This window comes from Mesoplodon densirostris, chromosome 4, assembly GCF_025265405.1.
Source record: "Mesoplodon densirostris isolate mMesDen1 chromosome 4, mMesDen1 primary haplotype, whole genome shotgun sequence".
Lineage (NCBI taxonomy): Eukaryota > Metazoa > Chordata > Mammalia > Artiodactyla > Ziphiidae > Mesoplodon > Mesoplodon densirostris.
Genome location: NC_082664.1, coordinates 131253688 through 131264694, shown reverse-complemented (window position 1 = coordinate 131264694; position 11007 = coordinate 131253688). Strand labels below are relative to the sequence as shown.

The 11007-nt window shown below is 41.4% G+C and overlaps 1 protein-coding gene across 1 annotated transcript; it reads left to right on the top strand.

Annotated features, from left to right (window-relative positions):
• The first annotated feature begins 247 nt into the window (after nucleotides 1-247).
• Nucleotides 248-1405, top strand: C2CD4A (C2 calcium dependent domain containing 4A). Its single transcript, XM_060095265.1, has one exon. It carries the CDS (start codon nucleotides 248-250, stop codon nucleotides 1403-1405), a length of 1158 nt encoding a protein of 385 aa, XP_059951248.1.
• Nucleotides 1406-11007: the final 9602 nt, after the last annotated feature.

The following is an 11007-nucleotide window of genomic DNA, read 5'->3' as shown; positions in this document are numbered from 1 at the left end:
AGTGTACACTACTACAGAAGAGAGAAGAACGATTGTTTTACCGTCACGGAAACACTGAAACATTTGCAACAGCAGCGTGAGGGGCAATTTGCCTGGTCTGGGGGAGGCAGGAGGAAGCACCCCAAGAGTAGAAGAGACGGGCATTGCTGCGCCCTGCAAGGCTCACTATGACGATCCGTGTGTGCTTGTGCATTACAGGCTGACCAGCTCCAGCAGAGGTTCCTCTGGAACCGGCACCTGCTGCCTGATGTGGTGCCTGGAGCGGCTCCGCTTGGGACCCGAGCACCTCCTGCGGGGCAGAAACCGGCTTTTCCAGGATCAGGCCGGCCGAGCCACTGCTCTCGGGCCCTCCCGGTGCGCAAACGTGCTCACCCCGGACCGCATCCCAGAGTTCTGCATCCCCCCGCGACTCGCGCCCTGCCCGACCCTGGCTGCAATCCAAGACACCAGGGGCGAAAAAGCAGGGACAGACGACGGCGCGGGGCGCACGGACTGGGACCCACGCTCGCAGGCTGCTCTCTCGCTGCCTCACCTGCCCCGAGCGCGTACAGCCTACGGCTTCTGTGCGCTGCTCGAGAGCCCGCACACCCGCCGCAGGGAGTCGCTCTTCCTCGAGGGCCCGGGGGCCGCCCCGCTCCTGCCCGCGCTCCGCCCCCGGGCCCGCACCTTCGGCGGCGGCGGCGGCGGCGGCGGAGACGCCCCCCTCGCACCCCCGGGAAGAGTTCCCGCTCCGCCCCCCGCGGCCCTCGGCGGCCCCCGCCCGCACCTGGACGCGCTCACTCTTCGACCCTGCGGCCGCCGCCTCCTGCGCGCTCCCGAGGGGCTGATGCGCTGCGCGCTGCGGGCTCAGAGGAGCAGCGGCCTGGCCAGTGCCCGCTCCGTCGCCAGCGGGGACGGGGACGACGACGACGAGCGCGGCGCCGGCTCCCTGTCCCCGGCTCAGGACCCCGCCACGTCCCCTCCGCCGCCCCCCGACCCGCGGCCCGTGCGCCTGGAGGCCGAGTGCACCGTGACTCTGGAGGCCGAGTGCACCGTGACTCTGGACCGCGCCGGCGGCGCCCTGCGCCTGGCCGCCGAGTACAGTCGGGACAGCGGGCGCCTCCGCGTCCGGCTGCTCCGCGCCGACGGCCCGGCCGGAGGGGCCGCCGAGCCCCGCGCCCCCGTCGGCTGCCGCGTCAGCTTCGTCCTGCAGCCGCCGGGCCAGACGCGCCGGCCGCGGGGCGCCGTGGTCCGGCGGAGCCGCCGGGCGGTCTTGGAGCAGGACTTGTGCTTGGACGGGCTCTCGGAGGACGAGGTGCGCCGCCTGGCCGTGCGCGTCAAGGCCGAGAACCGGGGCCGCGGGCTGGAGCGGGGCCGCCTGCTGGGCCAGGGCGAGCTGCTGCTGGGCCCCCTCCTGCTCCTCTGAGGGCGCGCCCTGCCCCTGCTCTGCCCCTCGGACACAGCCGATTTGTACAAAATAAACATGTTTTTATTCTTCTACTCTGGCCTTTGTTTCAGTCTAGTATTGGCAGAGAAAATACTGTAGTAATTACCACTGTAAAGGGTGTTATATTTTGTGTACATATTGTCAATATTCTTTTTAAGTAAACAGTATGTTGTTTTGCAGTGGCGTTTCCCAATGTAGATAGCCAATGGCATGTCAGGTGTTCCCCACGGTACTATTGAGAGATAATGAATCACATGAAGTATTAAAATTAGAGGGTTTCTTGGTGATCTATTTGCTCCAATATCCTCATTTTGAAGTTTGTTCATTCCACAACATCCATTGAGACAATCTTAGAACATGTATTACTTTTGAAACATTGTTTTAGATCCTGAATAAGAAAATGAGACCGAGAGGAAGTGACTTGTTCAAGGTCAACAGTGAATTATGAGTAGAAGCTCCAATCTGATACTCTTGGCTACATCTTGTTGGAAGAGCATAGGAAGAAGTGAAACCATTTTAATATTATAAGCTTAAATAATTATTATAATAGTTTTACAAGTATCAACTTATATCTTAAAACAACCGACAAAATTGGTACAGCTATCCCCGTTTAACAGAGGAGGATATGGAGGCACAGAATAAAGGCAGAAGCAGGATTTGCACCTAGGTAATCAGTATTTTACTCTTTACTCTGTATTAGTAACACTACAATGTCGGAAAGGCTCATCTTACTAGAGCCGTGAAACTGCAACTTATATCTGCAATTGTTGACTCTGAGATTGAGGTCTCTTCACATTTCTCACCCTCTAATAGAAAAGCAAATAGATTAAAATGAGTGGTTTATCATCTCAGGCTACTGACTTCAGGCATTGAGATGAGCTGGGTCTACGACTGACTGAGGCAGAAGCTACAGACTTCAGAGTCATAGAAAAAGGGGTACCAGCTTTATTGGCACCAGATGAGCTAATGTACCAGGGCAGAGTCAAGAGTACCTGTAACACTGTTCTCCCTCCTCTGGCTTCTGATAGTAATAATAGGTTTACTATGTTTTAAAGGATGATTTTCCTTCATCCCTCAGATTCATTGCCAGCCAGGCATATTTCTTCCTTTCTTAGGCATATAGGAAGGAAATGTGTCCTAAATGAGGGTTGAAAATATTTAAATATGTGGTGCACTGTTAAATATGACTAGTTTACCAGTCTGGGTTCAGAAATGGTTTCTGCTTTCACTAAACTGCTGACAGATTTATCCATTGGTGCTCGTGAAAAATGCTACTTAGAAAAGAGTTTCAATTTTAATAACAGCTCAAGCATAAACTGAAAATGGGTTATTGTGGTAGATATTTATAATGACATTCATTGAACAAATGCGAAGAGTAACTGAATTAATTGACTGTCAAAATCAGTCACATCCAGAAGCTCAGAATGGTTGACCAAATGAATGATGACATCACAGTAGTTCAGATATTTAACATGCTTTTTTATCTACTCTCAGTCACAGTTTCCTTGGTCTTCAAGCCAACGATTTTTAAAAATATGCATACACACACACACACACACACACACACACACACACATATAACCTTCTTAATGATTTTAGAAGTTTGGTAGAGTAACTAATACTGAGTTCACATGTGTAGTGCTTTAGAAGGAAAATAAATGGAGAGTGAGAACAACCTGGGTATGCACAAGATCATTGTGGGGTTTTTTGTTTGTTTGTATTAATAAAAACAGGTTGTATTGATAGCTTAAATCATAAAATTTATTGCAGAAAACATTACAACCACTATTGTCACTAGATTATATACAAGTAATGGGAAACATGAGAACTCTTAAAGCTCTTAAACATGAGAGGTCTTAAAGTTTGGGGGCAGAAGTGTCATTTTACTAAGAAGGAAAATCAATGCATATCACGGACCTAAGTTTTCCATGAAATAACAGTGGGTATTTCCAAACAGAATCTCCACTAATATCAAGTTATGGTTGATTGAATAATGTAATAGCCTAATCAACAAGATTTTAAATGACTTAAATAGAATCATTAATCATAAAACCATGGAACTTCAGAGTTGAAAAGAATGCTAAGAATCATTTTGTACAAATCCACATATCATAGAAGGGGACCAGAGAGGCAAACTGTAGATTGCCCCATATCATGTAGTTAGTGAACGAGCTGGGACTGAAACCAATTCTATTTTCATTTTGCTCTTGGACCACTACTTCCAAGAAAGGAGAAATACTTGTGCATAAATTATTTTACATCACTGATCTAATCTGAATTTTTTGCATTTAAGAAATCTTACTTGCAGTACAAATTTTTGTGATAATACAGTAGCAGCCTTTCTGGGGGCAAATTTAAATTTGATTTGCATTTTGCTGCCCTCTAGTGGATCCCTCATGTGTTTTGTCAGTGGGTCTATCTTCTTCCTATTAGACCATCTCAACCAATCTAATGCCAGGACCCAATGACCTTGAAGATGTGTGCTAATATCAGATTACAGGAAGAGTCACATCACAAAATAACTAAATATAGCTATCTGAGCAAAGGTGCCAAAATATTTTAGATTAAAAAAAAAAAACTTTTCCCAGTAATAATGAAGCTGGGCGTGTGTGGCAAACAGCACGTTGGTTGCAGAAAACTGCTTTAAGAGTTCTCATGTTTCCCATTGGGATTTAGGTACCCATATCTTTTCCACAAATGACACAGCACAATCTTTTCTCTTTGAGGTTTAAATATCTGAACATATTCAAAGAAAAACCCTATACAACAATGGGAAATATGTCCGTTTAAATAGTGTTAAGTACAAATTTAAAATCAAATCACTTTTGTCACTTAGTCTTACAAAGATAATTCATTCTACACCTAAAATACTAGCTTTAATATGACTGAAATCTGCCAGAAGATTGTTTCTTTAGAATCTAATTTTCTTTTACCCACACTCAACAATTCTAAACATTTTCCCCATATCCATCCCCAGGACGTAGGTAAAAATACTCTTTTGGTCAAAGATATTTGAAAGACAGAGCACAATGTGGGTACTATGTGATCTCTATGACATTAAAGCAATAAAAATATATAAGTGGATAGAAAGGTATCCAAAATGTTAATTTAGAACACCTATCATATTCAAGATTCTAGATTTATAGCTGTAAATAAGGCACAAAAGGTCCTTGCTCATATGGAATTAAGTTTTCAAAGGCAGGGGAGCAGATAGACAACAAACAAATAATTTTAGTAGTGCTTCAGAAAATTAAATGTGCTAATGGGAAAGAGTGTGACTAGGGTGAAGGGGCACCTTAGATTGGATGGTTAAGAAAGACCTGTATGAGGACCCAACACTGAGCCTCTTTTATATGGTCATGTACATACTGCTATCATGTTTTAATCCAGTGTGCTGATCTGGGGACTTCTGACCTCCCAGGGAAACCTGACAACGGTTTTCCTAGGAATTCTGCTAGTATGTTATCACTAGTGAGAAATACTTCCTGTGGGGTTCAGCCCTGCTATGTAGAAGATCTTCTGCCTCCAAGTTTACTAGTTCAACAGATGGAATTGACCTGAGACAGCCCATGGGGTTTACAAACCCAGTTTTCACTACCGTGCATCCCATAGCTAAGAATTTTATTATGGTGCCATGATGGCTCTGGCATTACTTTGAGAGGATTACAAACTCTGGTCAGATTAGGCCTTCAGGACATTAGGAAGCAAATAGCAACATGTTTTTTGTTTTGTTTGCAATGTTGTAGTTTTCAAGCAAATTTTTAATCCTGTATATGCTTAAATCTTCTCAACGACAGTTTGGGCTAGTTCCTCTTATTGTACCTGGGGTAGATGCTGTAGGTTGGCTCCTTCAATGCACAATCCAACCCCTTATTGCTTTCTTTTCTGTGCTATAGAGGCTAGAGAACAAAAACTTGCCTTCCCAGGCCCTTTTCCAGCTAAGGATAGCCATGCGACTCATCTGTGGCCAATGAAAGATGGGGAGAAGTCACTTGATGGTGCCTCTTCCCCTTCCTCCCTCTCCCTGCTGGGATACACAAGTTGCCTGAGGAATGGCAGCCAGCACTAAGGACAGTAAAATGATCTTGGTTCACCAGTAACATCACTGATCCTCCATGCCAGTGCTGGACAGCCTACACCCAAAGTTCATGTCCATGAGACAAATACATCCTTTACTTGTTTCAGCCATTGCTAAGTTTTCAGATATATATGAACACAATCTTAACTGACAGAGACAGTGTTGATTTTACAGAGAAGGACACTTCTATTCAGAAGAATTAAATAAGTTGCCTGGGATCATGCAAGTAAATCATGAATTTAATTACAGACCTCTCAAAACTCCATGCTCACTGCTTTTTTTGCCTCACCATCTTTCCTCATGTAAGCTATTTTTAAAAAACTTTTTTGGGGCTTCCCTGGTGGCGCAGTGGTTGAGAGTCCACTTGCCGATGCAGGGGACACGGGTTCGTGCCCCGGTTCGGGAAGATCCCACATGCCGCGGAGCGGCTGCGCCCGTGAGCCATGGCCGCTGAGCCTGCGCGTGCGGAGCCTGTGCTCCGCAACGGGAGAGGCCACAACAGTGAGAGGCCCGCGTACTGCAGGAAAAAAAAAAAAAAAAAAAAGCTACTTTTTTGAAGTACATTGAATCTGTAGATTGCTTTGGGTAGTAGAGTCATTTTCACAATGTTGTTTCTTCCAATCCAAGAACATGGTATATCTCTCCATTTGTATCATCTTTAATTTCTTTCATTAGTGTCATAATTTTCTGCATACAGGTCTTTTGTCTCCTTGGGTAGGTTTATTCCTAGATATTTTATTCTTTTTTTGCAGTGGTAAATGGGAGTGTTTTCTTAATTTCACTTTCAGATTTTTCATCATTAGTGTATAGGAATGCCAGAGATTTCTGTGCATTAATTTTGTATCCTGCTACTTTACCGAATTCATTGATATACAATTGACATACAATAAATTGCACTTATTTCAAGTATACAATTTCATGAGTTTTGACATACACATGCACCCATGAAACCAATACCTCAATCAAGACAATGAACACAGTCATGATTCCTAATAGTTTCTTCATGTTCCTTTGTAATCCCTCTCTCCTGTCCCCTTCACGTTCCCTCTCTGGTCCCCAGGGAACCATCTGCTTTCTTCAGTACAGATTAGTTTGCAGTTTATAAAATTTTATGTAAATGGAAAAAATATATATTTGGAGGTGGGTTTTGGCTTCTTTTACTTAGCATTAGTATTCTGAGATGTATCCATATTTTTTCCCATATCAGTAGTGTGTTCCTTTATATTGCTGAACGAAGAGCTACTGAATGGATAAACCACAATTCTTTTATTCATTCACCTGTTTGTAACTATTTTCTATTCCTTGCTCTTGTTATTTGTTTCTTTTTTTCCTTTCCCTTCTTTTTCTGCATTGTCTAGTTTAAATTGAACATATTATAGGATACCATTTTCTCTTCTCTCTCAGCATATCAATTATATTTCTTTAAAAAATTCTTTAGTGGTTGCCCTATTGCTTGCAGTATACATTTACAACTGTACATCCTCTAAATCCACTTTCAAATAACACTCTACTGTTTTGTGGGTAGTAAAGTTATGTTATAAAAGAGCATTCCCAATACCTCTCTCTCATCTCTGATAACATTGTTCTCATTCATCTCGTTCATCTATATACTTTAATCATCCAAAATATTATTACCATTGTTACTTTGAAAAAATTATCTGTCAAATTATCTGTCAAATCAGTTAAGAAAAAGTAAAATATTTTGTTTTGTCATCATTTATTTCTTCTCTGACACACTCCCTTTCTTTATGTTAATCTGTGTTTCTGATATATAAAATGTTTCTTCTTCTTGAAGAACTTCTTATGACTTTTTTTTGGCAGGGAAGATTTGTTAGCAATGAATTCTCTTAATTTTTGTTTATTTTTATTTCTTCCTCACTTTTTTCTTCTTCACTTTTGAAGGATAATTTCACTGGATATTCAATTCTACTTTAATGGTTTTTTTTTCCTTTCATTACTTAAATATTTCATTTCACTGGCTTCCTACTTGCATGATTCCTGACAAGAATTCTAATATAATTCTTATACTTTTTCCTCTATAGGTAAGGTATTTCCCCATTTGGCTTCTTTCAAGATTTTCTCTTTGTTTTTGGTTTTCTGCAGTTTGAATGTGATATTCCTAGGTATAGATTTTTTTTAGTATTTATCCTTCTTCTAGGTAGAATTGACAATCTCTTCTTTCCTATCTGTATCACCCTGAAGCTTGGGGAGCAGAAATATGAGCTACCTGGTGACATCAGAGCAGAGCCAGTTTCTGACAATCATTATTCCAAGGTGCCATTCCACATTCAAATCTGGGCCTGGATATTCTGCAGCAACTCTCCAAGTGTTGGTTGCTGATAGCAAATTCATTTTTTAAAAGAGGAGTTTATATTCAAAATCAGAGGAATGTAGGTTCCAGATCTCAGCTGCTGTTTTCTATCCGTGTCTCTCAGTCATGTCAGTTAGCCTTTCTAAATGTCACTTCTTCATTAGTAAAGATGTAGTAATATTACCTACCACATGGGATTTGTGTAAGGATTAAAGGAGGTAATGAATTCAGTGTCCTCCACACAGGGCCTGGTATGTAGAATCACTCAATAAATCCTAGTTCTATTTTTGGCTTCTTCATAATGGATGATGTTTCTGGACTTACCTCCAAGCTTTTAGCATGTTCAATAGGTGCTTATCCTATAGGTGGGACCCTACCTCTAAGGGATTTAGGAGGTAAGTTATACACATATGAGTCATTTCAGGAACAATACAAAGTGCCAAAGCAAGCAGACAAGGATTCTTTAAAAAGGGTATTGGGATATGAGAAAGGCTCTGACATTTATTTAATATTGATGTTCCAGACATTATACTAGAGACACACTCAGTATTAGGCATCTTTGTGCCACTGCCGAGTGAGGAAAGAGTTTAAAAGTAGATTCTGATGCTCAGAGAAGACACATGGTCATATGGCTGGTAAAGGGGAAGACATGGATTTGGAACGGCCGGGATACATATGACCACACAGCCTTTGCTCAAGGTGGGCTGGATTTAGGTGCAAAGAGAAATGGGAGAAGAGCAGCCTTAGAAAAGGAACTAAGTTTTGGATCAAGATAAGAATTAATAAACTGTGTTGTGGAAACACTGCTTCTTAGATCTCCAGCAGCCCCTGGGATCATCTTTGGTGATCCTGTCCCACCTGTGGAGAACTTTGACTTGCCGACTTCCTGGCACATAAAAGTAAAGTATAGATATCACTGTGCCTTGCAACAATTAGAAGAGAACAGCTCATCCTATGTTAGCAGTTATGATTTATTCACTCATAATATCACATCGCCCTTGGACAACACTATTTCTCCATCTTTTAAAGGTATTTTACTGCATGATTAACTATGTATTCAGCAGTAGGTTTTAAGTATGAGCTTTTCTGAAAAATGGATAAATAACAGCTTTTTGCTTAAGAAAAAATGACTGGTTTTGAGCCAAGACAGATATATTACTTTTTATTTTAGGTAACCCAGTTCTCTAAGCTTGAGTGAGGCTTGAAAGATTCTTTTTTGGACCAAGGCCCTGAAATTTGACACGTATTTACCATCCTTAAACATTTTAAAACACTTTATTTTTAAAATTTAAAAAAAAATTTTTATTGGAGTATAGTTGATTTACAATGTTATGTTACTTTCAGCTGTACAGCGAAGTGAATCAGTTATACATATACATATATCCACTTTTTTGTAAGATTCTTTTCCTATATAGGTCATTACAGAGTATTGAGTAGAGTCCCTGTGCTATACAGTAGGTCCTTATTATTTATCTATTTTATACATAGTAGTAAAAACTTTCAAATGTCAATTTAAATAAAGAAGAAGGTAAGTCCATGAAGATAATAGAATTTAGATCAACTTAGAAAAAAGTTGCTCAGTGTCTTCTTTTTTTTTTTTTTTTTTTTTTTGCGGTACGTGGGGGCCTCTCACTGTCGTGGCCTCTCCCATTGTGGAGCACAGGCTCTGGACGCGCAGGTTCAGCGGCCATGGCTCATGGGCCCAGCCGCTCCGCGGCATGTGGGATCTTCCCGGACCGGGGCACGAACCCGTGTCCCCTGCATCGGCAGGTGGACTCTCAACCACTGCGCCACCAGGGAAGCCCCAGTGTCTTCATTTTATAGATGACAAAAGTGAGATCAAACAATGAAAGGATTTTGCAGGGTCATATTGCCAGTTAGTGACATATCCGGACTCCCAAATTAGAGCCCCTTCTTGCTTCATCTGCCATAATACTAACTACACTGGTGAACTCTCAATTTTTTATATTATTAAAGAAAATTTTGAAAAATGATCACCATCAAAACACAAACATTCCCCTGCCACTCTGATGTAAATTATTTTTGTCTTTATTCACTACTTTCCAGTCTTTGTTCATAAGTATACCAGTACTTATATAGCTTCAAGAATAGTGTATACACACATAGCATTTTTTTCTATTTTTTATTTATGATTATAATTTGAGTTGTTCATGTTGCCATTGGCCTTTGGTATCATAGCCCTTGAAGTAGCTATATAATAATAAATATCACTAGGTCCCTACTGTTGAACACTTTTTACTCTTCCCAATTTTTTTTCTTCTTTTGATTTTTTTCTTGAATAAATTCTAAGTGATGTGATTTCAGGATCAAAGGCTATGAACAAGGTTATGTCTCCTAATACACCTTAATAAACTGCCTTTTCCAGTTTGTTAATATTTTCTTTTACAAAGTGAAATGGGGAAGAGAAGTACTGTGAAGAAGGGAGAGAAAAACGTGAAATTTAATAGGTTTGTAACTAAAGAACTGAACATGTTTGTAGAAGGCACAGTGTTTCCAGAGATAAAATAGCAAGTGAAAAGGAATGAGTATGGCTTAGTTGCTATGGTAAGTAACACTATTGTTACATATTAATTATTGATATTAAGGACTCTTTCTCAAAGGATTTGCTGGCCTGGGCTGCTTCTGAGCAAGGGTCCCCTTCCTCTCCAGTCTCCTTTTTCCTGTATCAGGGTCTAGTTTGCAGCAAGAGCCTCCAAAGCACAAAAATGTTATTTCTGTTGGGATTTTAAAAACCCTACTCTCTTTAACTACTGTTTTGTTAAGAGCCCTTCTAAGTGCCTGGAGAAAGAACCAAGAAGAACAATTTGCTCAGATGCATCCATCTTAAATAACTTGGAGGACAGTAAACTGATTTCATGCAAATATGTTTTTAGACTTATGCTTTTTAAATCTAATTTTCATTATGAATGTGATTGATGTATTTTTTTTTATATCTAACCTGCCATATTTAACCAGGAAGGTTTTGTACAACTACAGACTCTTTCCATGTGTATGACTGGTATAGACTATGGCAAGTGGTGAGAGGGGCATATACTTTAATAGGTTTGGGATATCCTCTGTGGATCTCATTACAGAAGGAAAAGAGTTTGAAAACTACAAATTTGAACTGAAATGTCAGATAATTCACAGTCATGAATTAAGCTGCCACCCCAGGCAGACCCAATGATATTA